This window comes from Tetrahymena thermophila (assembly GCF_000189635.1).
Source record: "Tetrahymena thermophila SB210 genomic scaffold scf_8254665, whole genome shotgun sequence".
Taxonomy (NCBI): domain Eukaryota; phylum Ciliophora; class Oligohymenophorea; order Hymenostomatida; family Tetrahymenidae; genus Tetrahymena; species Tetrahymena thermophila.
In genome coordinates this window covers 432,706-452,205 of record NW_002476432.1, presented here as the reverse complement: position 1 = coordinate 452,205, position 19,500 = coordinate 432,706, and the positions used below count along the sequence as shown (strand labels likewise).

The 19,500-nt window shown below is 21.1% G+C and overlaps 5 protein-coding genes across 5 annotated transcripts; 3 read left to right on the top strand and 2 right to left on the bottom strand. All coding sequences in view use genetic code 6, as the record gives it.

Annotated features, from left to right (window-relative positions):
- Positions 1–383: 383 nt before the first annotated feature.
- TTHERM_00227220 (flagella associated protein) lies at positions 384–4,685 on the top strand (the record flags this gene model as incomplete). Its single annotated transcript, XM_001014253.3, has 13 exons — positions 384–650; positions 788–913; positions 1,133–1,236; positions 1,466–1,691; positions 1,793–2,654; positions 2,732–2,877; positions 2,944–3,173; positions 3,233–3,507; positions 3,570–3,670; positions 3,875–4,027; positions 4,120–4,352; positions 4,455–4,606; positions 4,669–4,685. The coding sequence occupies 13 exons, from the start codon at positions 384–386 to the stop codon at positions 4,683–4,685; spliced, it is 2,892 nt and encodes a 963-aa protein (XP_001014253.2).
- Positions 4,686–6,172: 1,487 nt separating this feature from the next.
- Positions 6,173–7,084, top strand: TTHERM_00227210 (UMP-CMP kinase; the record flags this gene model as incomplete). Its single annotated transcript, XM_001014252.3, has 5 exons — positions 6,173–6,212; positions 6,274–6,365; positions 6,459–6,524; positions 6,608–6,661; positions 6,752–7,084. 5 exons carry the CDS (start codon positions 6,173–6,175, stop codon positions 7,082–7,084), a joined length of 585 nt encoding a protein of 194 aa, XP_001014252.1.
- Positions 7,085–8,860: 1,776 nt separating this feature from the next.
- On the top strand, positions 8,861–12,371 carry TTHERM_000227209 (cyclic nucleotide-binding domain protein; the record flags this gene model as incomplete). The annotated part of the gene is made up of 11 exons (XM_012797286.1): positions 8,861–9,048; positions 9,303–9,392; positions 9,569–9,658; positions 9,908–9,997; positions 10,258–10,347; positions 10,607–10,696; positions 10,945–11,034; positions 11,291–11,380; positions 11,639–11,728; positions 11,978–12,067; positions 12,284–12,371. 11 exons carry the CDS (start codon positions 8,861–8,863, stop codon positions 12,369–12,371), a joined length of 1,086 nt encoding a protein of 361 aa, XP_012652740.1.
- Positions 12,372–13,636: 1,265 nt separating this feature from the next.
- On the bottom strand, positions 13,637–14,221 carry TTHERM_00227190 (hypothetical protein; the record flags this gene model as incomplete). The annotated part of the gene is made up of 1 exon (XM_001014250.2): positions 13,637–14,221. The coding sequence occupies one exon, from the start codon at positions 14,219–14,221 to the stop codon at positions 13,637–13,639; it is 585 nt and encodes a 194-aa protein (XP_001014250.2).
- Positions 14,222–14,539: 318 nt separating this feature from the next.
- Positions 14,540–19,216, bottom strand: TTHERM_000227189 (cyclic nucleotide-binding domain protein; the record flags this gene model as incomplete). The annotated part of the gene is made up of 15 exons (XM_012797285.1): positions 14,540–14,633; positions 14,771–14,860; positions 15,114–15,200; positions 15,488–15,577; positions 15,865–15,954; positions 16,183–16,272; positions 16,545–16,634; positions 16,922–17,011; positions 17,257–17,346; positions 17,624–17,713; positions 18,002–18,091; positions 18,366–18,455; positions 18,698–18,787; positions 19,074–19,123; positions 19,178–19,216. The coding sequence occupies 15 exons, from the start codon at positions 19,214–19,216 to the stop codon at positions 14,540–14,542; spliced, it is 1,260 nt and encodes a 419-aa protein (XP_012652739.1).
- Positions 19,217–19,500: the final 284 nt, after the last annotated feature.

Here is a 19,500-nt window from a genome sequence, read left to right as displayed (position 1 = left end):
AAACAAACATGCTTCCAAGAAAACAAATAAAATTAAAAAATGGCTATAAAAACAAAGTACTTTGCATATCAATATTCAATTTAATGTTTAATCTAGTAAATTGAATAGGCAGCCAAGAAGCAAGCAAGCAAGTATGCATGGATGCAATCAATCAATCAAGCAATCAAGCAACTGAATTGATTTTTAATTAATTAATTAATAATTAATTGATTAAATAACTAGTTATATATTAATTAAGGAAGTTATCTTCGGCTTATCATCAAAAAATATCAATCAATCAATTACGAAAAAAGTAAAACAAAAATCAACCAAATTCAATAATAAATAAAGGAAAATAAATAGAATCCTGAACAAAGTATATTGTATTTTGAAATTAATAAGAAATGGATTAGGGAGAATTTATTCAGGATGATAATGATCAGGATTATGATCAATAGGAGGGAGATGATGAAAACAATGATTATATGGAAGATCCTTAATAGGATAATAATTACAACTAAAATGGCGACAATTTAGATGATCAAGGTCAAGATGATGATGGTGGCTAGAACAACCTCTAGCAGCCATCAGTTCCTCCTGAAGACGATGAGGATGACGATGATGATTTCCCTGAATATGCAAATGAACAAAATAAAAGACTTAATGAAATCGTAATTAATTAAATTCTGATTATTTGGCAAGCAAGCTCAGCCATATTAAAGCTAAAACAGCCATCCTTGCAATATATCTTGCATATTTGATTGAATTAATTTGGATATTTATTTCATGTTTTATAACATAAAAATAGATCAAAAAGAAGAGAAAGCTTATTAAGGATATTTCTGCCAAAATTGAAGAGAAGTCTGACCGTACCAAAGTTTTACAAGAGCACTTGAAAAATGTTGAGCAAGAGCTTTTACATACATAAGCATTGGTAAATAATTAAATAGATTATTAAAATTAAAAATATAACAATTCAGCGAGCAAGAAATAAAAGAATAACAAAGGGAAATAAATAAATAATCAATAATATTCAAAATAGAATAAGGATTAAAATGTTGAATGATGAAATTTAGTTGCTGATTCTTTAATATTTTCAATTTATGTTTTGATTAGATAGTGGTAATTAAATTATACTTTATATTATTGATAGATCGATGCTAAAAACAAAGAAATTGAAACTGAAGATCACATGAAATAAATTGCTGAACGTTAAAGTGGTCGTATTCAGAGCGAATTGAAAATTCTTGAAAAAAGGTAAACTATTTTGCTAATAAAATTTTTAGATTGTAATTTTGCTCAATAATGGATGAGAAATCTGATTATTATCATTGATTATTGTTGTTGTCTATCCTCTATTGATTGCTTTTTAAAAAGCTATTTGAAATTTATAAATTTAATTTTGATCATCCCCTTTTTAAAAATAATCCTTTGCATAAACTAATAATTAATTAATTATTATTTTAATTAAATTTACGGTTACCAGATCAATTGAGTAGCAAGAAAAACTAAATGACGTATAAAACCAAATCTTCAGGGGAAATGAAAAAATGGATTAATACAAGTTAGAAATGAATTGGAATCAAGAAGAATTAGAGTAGTGGGCTCTTGCTGCTCGTTAAAAGGAAGAAGATAACTTAACCCTTGAAAAATATAAACGTGCTGATGAAGTTAAAATCAAGGAATTGAATCTTGCCATTGAAAAACTTACTGTAAGTTAAATTATAAATATAAAATAATTATTTATAAAAGCAGATTTTTTGATATTTATTAAAAATGAACAAATAAATGAAAATTAAATATTTTAAACAAGGCCGAAGTTGGAAGAAAATAAAACGAATTAGAAAAGGAAATTACTGAAACTTAAGCTGCTCAAATTGAATTAGACAAGACTGCTGAAGAATTCAAGAGATAACATGAGGAGAGACATAAATTATTTTTGTAATGGCAAGAAGTAACAGAAATTATCTCAAAGAGAGATCTTGCTATTCGTGAGGAAGGTGAAAATTTCGCTCGTATTAAGATTGAAATCAAGTCAAATAAAGACGCTTTAGAAGAAAGAAAGCGTATTTTGAAGGAAGCCAAAGAAGAAAACAAACGTATCTAAATGGCTAATGAACTTATGGAAAGACAAAATATCTAACAAATATCTGATAACAAACACATTGAAGAATAATTGGCAGAGAAGAAAGCTGATGTTGAAATCCTTAAAAACTAAGTTAGTGCTTTTGCAAGTGATTTGTCTTCCAAAAAGAACAGAATTGCTATTTTAAGTTAAGAATTGCTAGCTAAGAAGCAAAGACTTAATGCTGCTTAAAAGAAGTATCAAGCTCACTAAGTCAAGCTAAAAAATGAAGAGATTATGGCCAAATAATATGAAAACGACAGATCCTATGCTGAAGAAAAATATAGAAAAAATGAAAAGGAAAAGAAAGAACTTGAGAAGGAAATCAGAACTTAAAAGGAAAATCTGTTTAAGCACACCTAAGAGTTATTCAAACACAGAGAAAGAGAAGCTAACCTCTATGGTGAAATCCAAGGAAACATGGCTGCATGCAGAAACCTTTAATCTCATATTACTAAATTAAATCAAGAATTTTAGCGTCAATAAGAACTTTTGTATAATGCTGAGTATCAAATCTAACTCATGGAAAGAAGAGTAGCTCGTGCAAAGGGTATTCAATTTATTTCTTTATTTTTTTATTTTCAAAATTATCTTGAAAATATAATGGTTATTTTATCTGAAAATTAGGTGAAAGAACTTTAGAAGAAAAGAAGGATTTGGAAAATGAAATTATGAATGCTGAAAGGGAGCTTGGAGGAGTCACTGGACAAAATAAAGAGCTGATTGAATCTCTCAAGAATTTAGATGATGAAATTAGAACTGTGAAGAAAAAAGTAATTCAAATTAATCATTGATTTTATGAATTAGTTAAATGTTTTTTTTGATTTTTTTCAAATAAGCTTGCTTACGTTGAAGAAGAAAATACAAAGTATTCCAGTTTGATTGAAGAACTCATCCTTGAAAACGATATGACTTACTAAGATTTGAATAAGATCATTAAATAAAAAGAAGAAGTTCTCGTTTAACATGATACAATGAAGCTAGAAATTAAAAAGATCAATGAAAGTTTGAATGGAGCTACAGAAAAAGTCTTCAATCTTGAAAACTAAATTTACTAATTAGAAATGAGGTTGATAGATAATATTTATTATTAAGCATCATCATAAAAATATTTTTATAATAAAATAGTATGCAAGAAAGAGAAAAGGAAATTGAAGTCCATAAGGATGTCTTAATGACCGAACATAAAGCAGCAGAAGAAGAAAGACACAAAATTGCAGTAGAATTGGCTGAAAGAAAAAACAAAGTCAAGAACTTAAAGATTAAGTACGAATCTCTAGTTCAAAAAAATAAGGCTTCAAATGGTGAAGTTGAATCTGTACATGAGCACTCTCAAGCTTACTATGTTATTAAAGCAGCCCAAGAAAGAGAAGAATTACAAAGAAAGGGTGATGAACTCAATGGTAATTTAAACTATTTTATAACAAAAAATGTTAATTGAAATAAATTTAATTAATTAAAATAGCCAAAATATTGAAGAATGAAAAAGAATTAAAGGCATTAGATAACACACTCAACCATTTAAAAAATAGAAATTCTAATTACAGAGACAAATTCCTTAACAAGGTAATGAATCAAATCAAAATGATAATTAGAGCAAGATAACATTTAACATAGAAATTATTTAAAATATTCAAAAAAACAAAGAAATTATTCAAAAATAAAATAAAATTTCTTGCTTTTAATCTATTTTGTTTGATTAATAAAATTTAAAAATAAATAAATTTAAATTTTAAAGTTGATAAAAATAATGAATATTGTTTATTTTAGGGAGTTACTACTTAACATAGAGAAGAAGCTGAAGGATTAGAAGAACAATGTAGAGCAGCTTCATAAAATTTATTTAAAAAGAGAGATGAGCTACAAAAGCTCTAAAAAGAGTAAGAAGAAGACACAAGAAGATATACTGAAATAAAAAATAAAGTAAATTATTTTTTTCATTTGGAATTTATTTTAATTTTATCTTACAAACAAACAAAATAACAAAAAAAAATATCTTTCTTATTAATTAATAGTTGGAAAGATTATATGAATAGCATCAAAGCTTAGATCAAGAAATCTCTAAGTACCAAAAAGATATAGATCAATAAGGAGATAAACTTTAAAGAGCTTAGAATTCTTTACAAAGAAATTATTAGTTGGCAGTAAATAAAAACTAAAATTTTATTAATCCAAAGAATCCTCACATGATTTAAGTCAAGCTTGACAATTAAAATAATCTCTACAAAACTTTGCTCTAAGGGCTTTAGTAATTTTTGCATTTAAAATTTAATTTATTGTTATATATTTTAAATACACTTTGTTTTGTTTTGAAGAAAAATAAATTAATTTTTATTTTAAATGAATGTAGCTCTTTACAACAAGATATTCCCGAGCTTAGTAGCGTTGTTGATGAAATATTAAAGGAATAAAGAATATAAAACAATAAGGCTCCTTCTTCGATAGATATAAATTCAAAGCGCTCTTCACAGTCAGGTCGCTCTCAAAGATCATAAAGATCAAGTAATTTAAATTGATGATTTGTGTAATATTTTCTTATTTTATATATTTAATAATAATAAAAGACATTAGTAATTAATGAAACGATGAATTTTGAAGAACAAAACATATTGATTATTTATTATATTTATATCGCGCGTTCAATGCACATACTTGATTTAAAAATGAATGAAATTTATAGAAATTTATAAATTCTATAATTTCCTTTCTATTCAAACAAAACTTTAAATTAACCTATCTACATTCTCTATGTGAAACAAATATATTCCTTTTTGTTTGCTTGTTTGCTTGCTTGAATACTTTTTTCTTGGTAACAAACAAAAAAAACCAACTAACCTATTAGCTTGCTTGATGGTGGTTTTTTAAATGTCTAAGGAAGTACAAACAAAGACTTTACTCACTAAATCATTTATAATTATTCTCTACATTCAGTATAAAAGATTGTATAAAATATTTATTTGTTAATTATATATTATTCAAAACAAGCATCAAAAAGTTATATCTTTAACTAACAATCCAAAATATCTATACTATCAAATTATTTATTTAGTCTTTCATTTCTTTATATTAAAAATTTTGCTTTTAAATTTTAATAGGAAAAAAGTTTTAAAATATTTTTAAGATAAAATTTTTTTTTCTAATTTAAATAATGAAAAATTATTAAAATTTGTTTAATGTTTGAATGTTCTTAAATTTAAAATCATTTATTCTTATTATATGAAAAATATTTATTAATAATAACAACTTTGTTCTTCAAATCACTCATTCATTAATTTATAATAAACAAATAACATATTTAATTATTTAGTTTCTATTATTTACACAACATTTTTATTGAAATACAAAATAATTTAAATAAAAACTAACATTTTAAAAAATAATTTGTTTAAAATAACAATTTTTTATCATTTCTTGTGATTTTTTACTTTTCTGATGGATTTACATTGTTGATTTTTTTTTCTATTTTAACCAATCATTTTTTCTATTTTAAACAGTTTACTTTTAATTAGATTCTTATGAGAACTGAAAAGAAATTTTTTGTTTGATGAGTTGATTAGGAATATCATATGAAAATTTGCATGTAAATTCTAACCACTTGTATTTATTTTTATAAAATTTTAAATAAGGGTTTTATTTATTCATTTTTAGATATAAATCTTGAAGACAGACAGCTTGTTTTGACTTAATTTAGGTAAGCATACTTTTACCCCACATTAAAAAATAAATTAATGCGACATTAGTTAAGTAGGGGATTGAGTAATATTTAAAAACTATATTGTGGGCGTTTATCTAAAGAAAGCATTTAAGCCTACTTAGGAATGTTAGTTAAGTGAACTAATGAATAAATGACGTATTTTATTTATTTAGAATTGATTAAACTTGTTTTAATTTTATGTAGTGTGTTTGTTAAAAAAGCTTAATATCTTTTTTATCTAAATTTTTGAGGTTTATAATTTGGTTAAAAACAATCATTCATCTGAGAAAATAAATAATAATAAATTTGTAATTAAAAAAAAATCATTTAAGATATTATTTAAAAAGCAAAAAATAAGTAAAAACTAATAAGAAATGGCTGAAGAAAAACCCGCAGTTGCTTTCATTTTGGGAGGTAAATCACATAAATAAAGCTTTAAACTCTTTAAATGCTAATTAGTTGTTCAAATTAATAGGTCCTGGCTCTGGAAAAGGTACATAATGCTAAAAATTAGTCAACTAGTATGGTCTTGTCCATTTATCTGCTGGAGATTTATTGAGAGAAGAAGTAAAAAATTTTCTTAAAAAACACTTAAAGAAGCTTTAAATAAATTAATTTGATAGCCAGCTATAATAAAATAATTATTCTATTAAATAATAGAGAGCAAGTGGTAGCAAAGATGCAGAATTAATTGAAAGCATCATCAGAGAAGGCAAGATTGTTCCTGTAACTAATTATTTATTTAAATTATATTTAAAGTGAATATGAATAATTAAAAAAGCTAAATATTTTTTAAAAAATAAAAATAGAGCGAAATCACTGTTAAACTTCTTAAAAATGCAATGGAAAAAAATGGTTGGGCTGTAAAAATTTATTTGAATTCGAATATTTATTCACATTTTTATAAATGCAAACAATAAATTGATTGATTAATGATCTTAATTAATTTATAGAAAAGCAAGTTTTTGATTGACGGTTTCCCTAGAAGCCAAGATAACTTGGATGGATGGAATTAAATGATGGGCCATTTAATAAACTTCAAGTTTGTTTTGTTTTTGGATTGCTCTGAAGATATCATGACCCAAAGAATTATGAAGAGAGCTGAGAGCTCAGGAAGAAGCGATGATAACATTGAATCCTTAAAGAAGAGATTTAGAACCTACATCGAATCCACTAAGCCAATTATTGATTTTTATGCTAAATAAAATAAAGTTATTACAGTCAACGCTGAAAAAAGTATTGATGAAGTCTTTGAAAAGATTAGACCTCACTTCACTGATTTCTGATTAATTGATTGATTGATTAAATAACTAATTGATTAATTTATTATTAAATAAAAGATTTACAAATAAAAATACAATTATTAAATATATTTTGCTTGCAATTTATTCTATTACTTTATATAATTTTCTTTCTCTACAGTTTTTAGAATTAATTCACCAATAATCTTTTTTAACTAAATTGTTTGCTTGTTTAATTAATTTTTTTTACTTTTATTTTTTCACATTCTCCAAAAATTCCTTATATAAAGCAATATAAAAAGCTTAAATATTATAAAATATTTGTTGATAAAAATAAACCAATATAAATGAATGTATTTATCTCATAAAAAAAACTATGATATTTATTTTGAGCATATTAATAAATTTTTGTAAATAATCATTTTTAAATATGCTTTAAAAACATTCTTACAAATAAGTATTTTTAAATATGCTTTAATAACATTCTTACAGATAAGTATTTTACAATTAGAATTATTAAAAGTAATTAAGTTAGAAGTTGAATATATTTCAATATTATTTCAGAATAAACATACTTTGCAATATGAAATTTATTTTGTAAGGCCATATTTATAATGTTAAAAGAAAATTATCAACAAATAGAAATTAGGGCAAGTTGAAGATGTTCTAGAAATATATGTTCTACTACCGTATTTATTCTAATTCAATTTAACTCTAAAAAAAGTGAATTTTTAACTAGGTGAAAACATTTTAATTAATTAATTAATTGCTAGAATTTTTTAAAATATGACTAACTTGCCTTCTCTAATTCCTACTATATATATTTTTAATTATATGTTTTAAATATAAATATTAAGATTAAATAATGAATTTTAAATTAATTTTTATGTGATATCTCTTCATAAAACCAAATTTATATATTAATATTTGATATTTAATTATTATATTTTAATTGTTCTTTTTATCCATTTATAATTAATTAAATTTTATAAATTGCTTGCTATTAAATATTTCTGAAAAAAAAAATAAATGATATAATAGATTAGATATTACTTCAAATTAGAAGAAGTAATTATTAATTTTTTTATTAATATCCTTTAAATTTATATAAATTAATAAAAAAAGTTTTTAAGCTCTTCACTTTTATCTCATTAGGTTCTCTATATTGATCTCTAGTATATTTTATATATAAATATTATTTTTATTATTACTAATATTTTTTATTATTTAACTTTCAATTTATTTAAATATTTTTGTTTTTGAAATTATCATCATTATTCATTAATTGATTTTTATTAAAACAAAAATTTTTTAGCTATTTCAACTTAATTTTTAATTATTTATTATTCATTTTTTATTATTCGATATTTTATCTTCATTTTTTGCTATTGAAACTTACACTTAATAAAAGCAGTCAGTATATTAGTTTTGGATTGTAATATTTTTAATTATAAAAGTTAATTTAAAACACTAAAGCTCTTTCAATTTATTTATTTATTTTCCTTTTTCTTTTTCTTATGATTTCCTTTTTTTTCATTCTTTGTTAATTTTATAAATTATTAATTATCTTATTATTTCATATTTTTTCTTAATTTTTCCTTCTAATTAACTAGAATGAAATGCCTATTCAATTTAAAAAAGTCAAAATGTAATATATCTTAAGAACATAATAAATAAAGCTAAAGTAGCTTTAAACAGCTTTATTTTTGAGTTTTTAGAAGCTTTAAATTTACAAAATGTAAAATTTGAAATAAAAATACCATATATTCTTGTAATATATAATTTTTTTTGAAAAAAAATAAATTTTTAAAAATTTTACAAATGAAAAAAAATTCGGAAAAAATATTTAAAATTTTAATTTTATAAAATGAAAAAAACTGTATATAAAATGATTTTTTTTTTCTTCAATATTTAAAAAGTGAAAATTAAATTGATGATGAATGTGCATCAGGCTTAGGTTCTGGTTTAGCAAATTGCATTAATCTCTCAAATTTGACACTTGATCTTCGGTAAAAACAATTTAAAAGTTTTAGATTGTGATTTTTTATTATAAAAACTAATTTAAAACAATAAAACTCTTTTTTCTTTTTCTTTTTATTGTGCTTGCTTTTTTTTTTTCTTTCTTTGTTAATTTAACTCATCATTTATTTTCAACTTTTACTTTTATTATTAATTAATCTTATTTATTATTTTATATATTTTCTTCATTTTTTTCTTCTAATTAACTATTTAATTATTTATTTTTTCTTCAATATTTAAAAAGTGCAAATTAAATTGGTGTAATCGGTGTATCAGGCTTAGGTTCTGCTTTAGCAAAGTGCATTAATCTCTCAAATTTGACACTTTAGCTTTGGTAAAAATAGTTTATTTGTTTTGGATTCTTAAAAAAAAACTCATTTTTTTTATTTTTTTATTGTGCTTGCTTTTTTTTTCTTTATTTGTTAATTTAAATCATCATTTTATTTTCAACTTTTGCTTTTATTATTAATTAATACTATTATTTCATATTTTTTCTTCAATATTTAAAAGTGAAAATTAAATTGGTGACGAAGGCGCATCAGGCTTAGGTTCTGCTTTAGTAAATTGTATTAATCTCTCAAATTTGACACTTGAGCTTGGGTAAAAACTGTTTATTTGTTTTGGATTGTGATATTTTTAATTATAAAAATTAATTTAAAACAATAAAGCTCTTTTTTCTTTTATTGTGCTTGCTTTTTTTTCTCTTTAATTGCTAATTTAACTCATCATTTTATTTTCAACTTTTGCTTTTATTATTAATTAATCTTATTTATTATTTCATATTTTTTCTTCATTTTTACCTTCTAATTTACTATTTAATGATATATTTTTTCTTCAATATTTAAAAAGTTACAATTAAATTGGTGACGAAGGCACATCAGTCTTAGGTTCTGCTTTAGCAAATTCCATTAATCTCTCAAATTTGACACTTATCCTTTAGTAAAAACAGTTTATTTGTTTTGGATTGTGATATTTTTAATTAGAAAAACTAATTTAAAACAATGAAGCTCTTTTTTTTTTAATTTTTTTATTGTGCTTGCTTTTTTTTTAGTTCTTTCTTTTTTAATTTAACTCATCATTTTATTTTCAACTTTTACTTTTATTATCAATTAATCTTATTTATTATTTCATATTTTTTCTTCATTTTTTCCTTCTAATTAACTATTTAATGATATATTTTTTCTTCAATATTTAAAAAGGAGCAATTAAATTGGTTACGAAGGTGCATCAGGCTTAGGTTCTGGTTTAGCAAAGTGCATTAATCTCTCAAATTTGACACTTGAGCTTATGTAAAAACTGTTTATTTGTTTTGGATTGTGATATTTTTAATTATAAAAACTAATTTAAAGCAATAAAGTTCTTTTTACTTTTTCTTTTTATTGTGCTTGCTTTTTTTTTTGTTCTTTCTTTATTAATTTAACTCATCATTTTATTTTCAACTTTTGCTTTTATTATTAATTAATCTTATTTATTATTTCATATTTTTTCTTCATTTTTTCCTTCTAATTAATTATTTAATGATATATTTTTTCTTCAATATTTAAAAAGTTACAATTAAATTGGTGACGAAGGCGCATCAGGCTTAGGTTCTGCTTTAGCAAAGTGCATTAATCTCTCAAATTTGACACTTGAGCTTGGGTAAAAACTGTTTATTTGTTTTGGATTGTGATATTTTTAATTATAAAAATTAATTTAAAACAATAAAGCTCTTTTTTCTATTATTGTGCTTGCTTTTTTTTTTGTTCTTTGTTAATTTAATTCATCATTTTATTTTCAACATTTGCTTTTATTATTAATTAATCTTATTTATTATTTCATATTTTTTCTTCATTTTTACCTTCTAATTTACTATTTAATGATATATTTTTTCTTCAATATTTAAAAAGCTACAATTAAATTGGTGACGAAGGCGCATCAGTCTTAGGTTCTGCTTTAGCAAATTACATTAATCTCTCAAATATGACACTTGATCTTTTGTAAAAAAAGTTTATTTGTTTTGGGTTGTGATATTTTTAATTATAAAAACTAATTTAAAACAATAAAATTCTTTTTTCTTTTTCTTTTTATTGTGCTTACTTTTTTTTAGTTATTACTTTTTAATTTAACTCATCATTTTATTTTCAACTTTTACTTTTATTATTAATTAATCTGATTTATTATTTCATATTTTTCTTCATTTTTTCCTTCTAATTAACTATTTAATGATGTATTTTTTCTTCAATATTTAAAAAGTAGCAATAAAATTGGTGACAAAGGCGCATCAGGCTTAGGTTCTGGTTTAGCAAAGTGCATTAATCTCTCAAATTTGACACTTGTTCTTCGGTAAAAACAGTTTATTTGATTTGGATTGTGATATTTTTAATAAAAAAAACTTATTTAAAGCAATAAAGTTCTTTTTTCATTTTCTTTTTATTGTGTTTGCTTTTTTTTTGTTCTTTCTTTGTTAATTTAACTTGTTATTTTATTTACAACTTTTGCTTTTATTATTAATTAATTAATCTTATTATTTCATATTTTTTCTTTATTTTTTCCTTCTAATTAACTATTTAATGATATATTTTTTCTTCAACATTTAAAAAGTGAAAATTAAATTTGTGATGAAGGTTCATCAGACTTAGGTTCTGCTTTAGCAAAGTGCATTAATCTCTCAAATCTGAAACTTCACCTTTGGTAAAAACAGTTTATTTGTTTTGGATTGTGATATTTTTAATTATAAAAATTAATTTAAAACAATAAAGCTCTTTTTTCTTTTTCTTTTTATTGTGCTTGCTTTTTTTTTTTTGTTCATTCTTTGTTAATTTAACTCATCATTTTATTTTCAACTTTTGCTTTTATTATTAATTAATCTTATTTATTATTTCATATTTTTTCTTTATTTTTTCCTTCTGTTTAACTATTTAATGAAAAATATTTTAAAAGTTACAATAAAATTTGTGACAAAGGCGCATCAGGCTTAGGTTCTGCTTTAGCAAATTGCATTAATCTCTCAAATTTGACACTTGATCTTATGTAAAAAAAAATAATTTATTTATTTTGGATTGTGATATTTTAAACTATAAAAATGAATATAAAACAAAAAAGTTCTTTTAATTTATTTGATTTGATTTATATTTTTATTCTACTAATTTTATTTTATTTATTAATTTAAGAAATAATTTATAATTTAAAAGTTTATTCTATTTGATATTTATTTAAAATTTACACAAATTTATTATAAAATTTTAGCTCAATGAATTAATCATAAAAATCCAAAGTAATCAGCAAGTGTCTTAAATCAAAAAGATTAGTTGTCTTTAAAAAAACATTCTAATGATAAAAAAATGGCTTAAAAAGGACGAATCAATCAATATTAAATGTTTGAATAATTGAATATTAATAATTTTATTTTTAAAAATTTTGAAAAAGTTATTTTAACCTAAAATAAAATAGATAGATAGATTTTATTATTGCTTTTTTTTTTATAAACATCATTCATATTACAAATAGTTTGATACATTTACAACGAAAAACATATAATTTAAATAATTAACAATAATTTTTTAAATTATTTATTTTAATTAGTTAATTATTTAAAAATTTAATTTTATAAACACTATTGAATTTCTAATAATTCCTTATTTTATTATTGTAGATGACTTAAATTTATTTGTTTCAAATATCTTTTTTTGATTCTTCTAATTTTTCTATATTTCCTTTTATTTTTTATTGTCTTATAATTTCTAGTTCTATTTTCTTTTTTTCCACAAGTATCAGAATTTAGATTTTTTATTATTTAGACACAATATTATTAAAATCTCTTTTGAAATCTAGCATTGGTTTTCCTTTTATTTTGGCTTGATTTATCTGTACATCGAGTTTAAATCTAGGTGGCATTAAATCTTATATTTATTTTTCCAGTACTTTTATTTTTTCTTCTGCTGTATTTATATTTGCTTTGCTATCTATCCATTTATAATAATAACTTATATTTTTCGATTTGAGTTTAACTTGGGTTCATTAATATTTTCTGTTGTTATTATTTGATTGGATCTTCTTTTGTAGTTGTCTTGCTAATTAATTAATCTGTATAGATTATGCAAATATTTTAATTGGAGGGTTATAAATTTTATTCTTATTATCTTTTTTTCTCTGTTTTTTAATTATTTTCTGTAGTGAATGAAATCATCTTCTGTTCAATCTGATTTTTCTAATTAATTTCTATTATGAAAGAAATTTATTTTGGTTCAGAGTGTTAATTTTGATTAATTTCCGCAGTGAATAATTTTGAGTTTTGTTCAGAATGATTTTCTTAATTAATTTTAGTAGTAAATGAAATCGGTTTTCTTTCATAGCAATTTTGTTAATTAGTTTTTGTAGTGAACTGAATTGCATTTTGTTCAGAACTAATTTTTTAATTATTTTCATTCTCCTAATTAATTCTGGTATTTAGTTCTAAAGAAATCAATTATTGATTAGGGTATTTTTCTTGATAATCCAGCTAATCAATTCTATCAGTCTGATTTTATGATTTTAATTTGTGGTCGAATTGTTAATTAATTTTATCTGATTGATTAAACTTGATAGTTTTTCTGGATGAAATCAGTTTTGATTCACTTGATTCGTTACTTAATTATTAAATTACATCTATTACATTTTTTTTTTTAATTTAAATAGATTTTTCCATGTCTAACATTATTTCATTTTCTTGTTTTTTCTTTAAAGTATGTTCAAGAAGAATTTGATCTACTTCTTCTTTCTTTTCTTAAAGTAACTTCTTGATTTCTTCTTTATCCAGGTTGATTATAGAGTTTTTTTTTTCTATTACTTATTAATCAATAAACTTCTGAGTTCTTGATTCATATGCTAGGCTAATGGTTTTACTTCCTCCTTAGCAAGATTCAAATGAGGTGTTAATGAGCTTAAGCTAGGTTTAGCTTCTTGGATTGAATCAGAAACATTCATTTTAGATTAAATGTGATGAGTATTTTTTTACTACTCGGAAGTTTATCTCTATCTCCAAACTACTTTATTCAAACTAGGTTAAGATGCTTTAATAGATAAAGACCTCCAAGAGTGAGTACATCTGGTTGAGTTCGACTATTTCATTTTTATAAACAATTTTAGTTCTTTAACGAGAGGTAGTAGCTTCTTGACAGATAACTCAGTAAATGCTTGTTTTAGCATGTGTATTTTGATATGAGTCATAAGGGAAATCACCTTAAAGAATTTTTCACTGTTTTACTTTTTAGGTGGATAAAATTTTGATTTTTAATAAATTTATAAATATCATTCATATTTATTTTTTTAAGTAAATAAATTATTGATAAAAATAAAAAAATTAAAAAAAAAAATTTATTTATTATAAATTAAGTAGATTGCTGGGTTTTACGATATATCTTTGTCAAGTACATACATACATATGTATATAAAATAAAATATAAATATATTCTATGATTCAAATATTTTTATATTTATTCATTTTTTTTCATCACTTTTTTATCATCATTAGAAATCTATTTTAAAGACAACTAATCTTTTTGATTTAAAACAATTGCTTTCTACTTTCAGTTAGTATTATTTATTGATTTCATTTTATCTTTTATTTAAATTTGTTTAAATTACTAAAAAATTTATATAGAATAAAATTTTTATGTAAATGTTATATTTTAAATTAACAAATAAAAAAAATTAGTAGAATAATATCATAATTCAAAACAAATAAACTATTTTTACCTAAGATTAAGAGTCAAATTTGAGAGATTAGTGCAATTTGCTAAGGCAGAACCTAAGCCTGATGCACTTTCACCACCAATTTAATTTTCACTTTTTAAATATTTAAGAAAAAAAAAAATTATTATTTAGTAAGTTACATGGAAAAAATGAATAATCATAAGAAATGAATTAATTAATAATAAAAGCAAAAGTTGAAAATGAAAAAATGATTTAAATTAATAAAGAAAAAAAATAAAAACACAAATAGAGTAAAAAAGAAAAATAAATAGCTAGTAAATAAATAAATAAATTAAAAGAGTTATATTCTTTTAATCATAATCCAAAAGGAGTAAACTGAATTTACCCAAGATCAAGTGTCAAATTTGAGAGATTGCACTTTTCTAAATCAAGACCTAAGCCTTTTGCACCAGTTGCACCAATTTAATTATTACTTTTTAAATATTGAAGAAAAAAATAAAAAATTAATTAGTTAGCTACAAGGATAAAATTGATAAATAATAAGAAATAAATTAATTTATAACAAAAGCAAAAGTTGAAAATGAAAAAATGAGTAGATTAACAAAGAAAGAAAAAAAAAGCACTAGCAAAATAATAAAAAAAGAATAATAAATCAAATAAAATCTAAAAAATAAAAATATTTTTAGAATTAGTTTTTTTGATTTAAATTCATTTTTAAATTAAAAAATATCACAATTCAAAATAAATAAATAGTTTTACCTCAAATAAAGTTTTAAATTAGAGAGGCTAATGAAATTTGCTAAAGCAGAACCTAAACCTGATGCACCTTCATCGCCAATTTAATTATGACTTATTAAATATTATAATATTCTGTTATTTAGTTTCAAGGAAAAAGTGAAGATATAATAAGAAATTAATTAATTATTATAAAAGCAAAAGTTGAAAGTGAAAAAAAGAGTTAAAATAGCAAGCAAACAAACAAACAAAAAATCAAGCAAAATAAAAAAGAAAAAAAGCAAATCAAATATAAAGCTCATAAATAAATAAAATATAAGAGTTATATTGTTTGAAATAAATATTTATACTAAAAACTATCACAATCCAAAAAAAAAACAAAACAAATAAACTGTTTTTACAAAAGATCAAGTTTCAAATTTGAAAGATTAGCACAATTTGCTAAACCAAAACCTAATCCTGATGCACCTTCATCACCAATTTAATTCTCACTTTTTAAAATTAAATAAAAAATAAGTAATTAATCAATTAGTCTGAAAGAAAAAAAGAAGAAAAAATATAAAATAATTTAAATAAATTACTTTATAATAAAAGCTAAAGTACATGAAAAATAAATCAAAAAAACTAATAAATAAATAAATTAAAAGAGTTATTAAATTATTTTAAATTCATATTTAAATTAAAAATATCACAATTCAAAACAAATAAACTGTTTTTACTGTAGATAAATTGTCAAATTTGATAGATTAGTGCAATTTCCTAAACCTGAGCCTAAACCTGATGCGCCTCTGTCACCAATTTAGTTTCTACTTTTTAAATATTGTAGAAAAAAAAATTATTAATTGTTAGTTAGAAGGAAAAAATGAAGAAATAATGATAAATGAATGAATTAATTAATTAATAAAAAATTTGAAAATAAAAAAATGAATTAAACTAACAAAAAAAGAAAAGAAAAAAGAAAAAAGAAAAAATAAATCAAATAAAATGCTAATAGATAAATAAGTTAAAAAGAGTTTTATTTTTTAAAATAAATTTTTATATTAAAAATTATCATAATCTAAAAGAAATAAACTATTTTTACATAAGATCAAGTGTTAAATTTGAGAGATTTGTGCAATTTGCTAAAGTAGAACCTAAGCCTGATGCGCCAATTACATTAATTTTATTTTAACTTTTTAAATATTGTAAAAAAGAATATAATTAATTAGTCAGAAGGAAAAAATGAAGAAATAATAAGATATGAATTAATTAACTAATAAATAATAAAAGTAAAACTTTAAAATGCAAAAATGAGTTAAATTAAAAAAAACAAAATAAAGACTAGGAATAGAAAAAATAAAAAGAAAATAAATCAAATGAAAATCTAAAAAAAAATATTAAAAGAGTTATATTCATTCTTTTAAATTTATTTTTAAATTAAAAAATATCACAAATACAAATCTAATAAACTCCTTTTACTATAGGAAAAGTGTCAAATTTGAGAGATTAATGCAATTTGCTAAACCATTGCCTAAGCCTGATGCACCTTCGTCACCAATTTAATTGTTACTTTTTAAATATTAAAATATGTATTAATTAGTAAATTAGAAGGAAAAAATGAAAAAATTATAAGAAATTAAAAAAATTAAAAGTTGAAAATTGAAAAATTAACTAAGAAAGAAAAAAAAATAAAAGCAGAATGAAAAGAAAAATAAAAATAAATAAAATTAATAAATTAAAAGAGTTTATATTGATTTAAATTAAGTTTTATATTAAAAAATATAAAAATTAAAAGCAAATAAACTGTTTTTTACCTAAGATCAAGTGTCAAAGTTGAGAGACTAATGCAATTTGCTAAAGCACAACCTAAAATTGATGCACCTTTTTCACCAATTTAATTGTTACTTTTTAAATATTAAAATATTTTATGAATTAATTAATTAATTTGTTAGTTAGAAGTAAAAAATGAAGAAATAAGAAGGAATTAATTAATTAATAAAAAAATCATATGTTGAAAATGAAATTAATAAATAATAAAAAAAAAAACGCAAACAAAATAAAAAAAGTAAAGAAAAATAAATCAAGTAAAATGCTAATAAATAAACAATAAGAGTTACTTTGTTTTAAATTAATTTTTATACTAAAAAATATATCAATTCAAAACAAATAAATTGTTTTTACAAAAAGTCAAGAGTCAAATTTGTGAGATTAGTGCAATTTGCTAAAGCAGAAACTAAGCCTGATGCTCCTATTGCACCAATTTGATTGCCACTTTTTAAATATTGAAGAAAAAATATAATTAATTAGTTAGTTATAAAGAAAAAATGATGAAATAATAAGAAATGAATTATATAATTGATAGTAAAAGCAACAATTCAAAAATTAAAAAATGAGTTAAATTAACAAAAAAAAAAAGAAAAATTCAACCATAATAAGAAAGAAAAATAAATCAAATAAAAAGCTAATTAATAAATAAATAAAAAGAGTTCATTCTATTTTTTTAAATTAATTTTTATACTAAAAAAATATCACAATCCAAAACAAATAAACTATTTTTACCGAAGATTAAGTTTTAAATTTTAGAGATAAGTGCAATTTTCTAAAGAAGAACCTAAGCTTGATATACCTTCATCACCAATTTTACTGTGACTTTTAAAAAAAATATTGAATAAAAATATATAATGTAATAGTTAGTTACAGGTAAAAATGAATAAATAAAAAGATATGAGTTGGTTAATAATCAAAGAAAAAGTAGAAAATGAAAAAATAAATGAGTTAAATTAATAAACAAAGAAAAGAAGCTCAAGTAGAATGAAAAATAAAAACAAAATAAATTAATAAAAAAATTATAAGATTTATATTGTTTTATATGAATTTTTATACTAAATTATATCATAATCCAAAACTAATAAAATATTTTTACAGAAGATCAAGTGTTAAATTTGAGAGATTAGTGCAATTTGCTAAAGAGGAACCTAAGCATGATGCTCCAATTGCACCAATTTAATTGCCACTTTTTAAATATTGAAGAAAAAACTTATAATTAATTAGTTAAAGTATTAAAAAATAATAAGAAATGAGTTAATTAATAATAAAAGAAAAAGTTGAAAATGAAAAAATTAGTTAAATTAACAAACAAAGAAAAAAAACAATCAGAATGAAAAATAAAAATAATTCAAATAAAAAACTAATAAATTAATTAATTATTAATTTATATCCTAAAAAATATCACAATTCAAAACAAATTGTATTTACCAAAGAACAAGTGTCAAATTTGAGAGATTAATGCAATTTGCTAAACCAGAACCTAAGTCTGATACATTATCATCACTAATTTAATAGTAACTTTTTAAATATTAAAGAAAAATATATGATAAATCAATATTTATATAAAAAAAAATGAAGAAAAATAAATATCAAAAAATAAAAACTGAATTAATAATAAATAAATAAATAAATAAATAAAATAAAAATTGAAACAGAAACAGAAAGTTTATTTAAAATAATTAAAAAAAAATATTTGTTTTGATAAAAATGAATAAATATAAATGAGAACTTCTATTATAAAAATAATATTATTAGTAATATGAAAATTAAATATAAAAAATATCCTTATTAATTAATCAAATACTCCATGTTAATAACTAGAACCTAATGAGATGAAAGTGAAGAGTTTAAAAACTTTTTAATTCATAAAAATAAAATTTAAGAATATTAATAAAAAATAAATTTTACTTCTTCTAATTTGTTGAAATAATTATTTTATTATATCATTTTTTTTTTTTCTTCTTCTAAAAATATTGAAAAGCAATTATTTATGAAATTTAATTAATTAAAAGTCATATATAGAGCTTCCAAGCAACTAACTTGACTAATGAGGAGATATATGAGAAGCAATTGATATAAAAAAGATTTTTTATAATTAATCTCATTTTTTTTAAAGATATAAGAAAATTTTTTTTTGGTTATAATTAGGAGGATAAACAGTATTTAAATATTTTATTTTGAATATAAAAGTTTTTGCTTGATTTACTATGAATTTAAACTTTACTCATAAT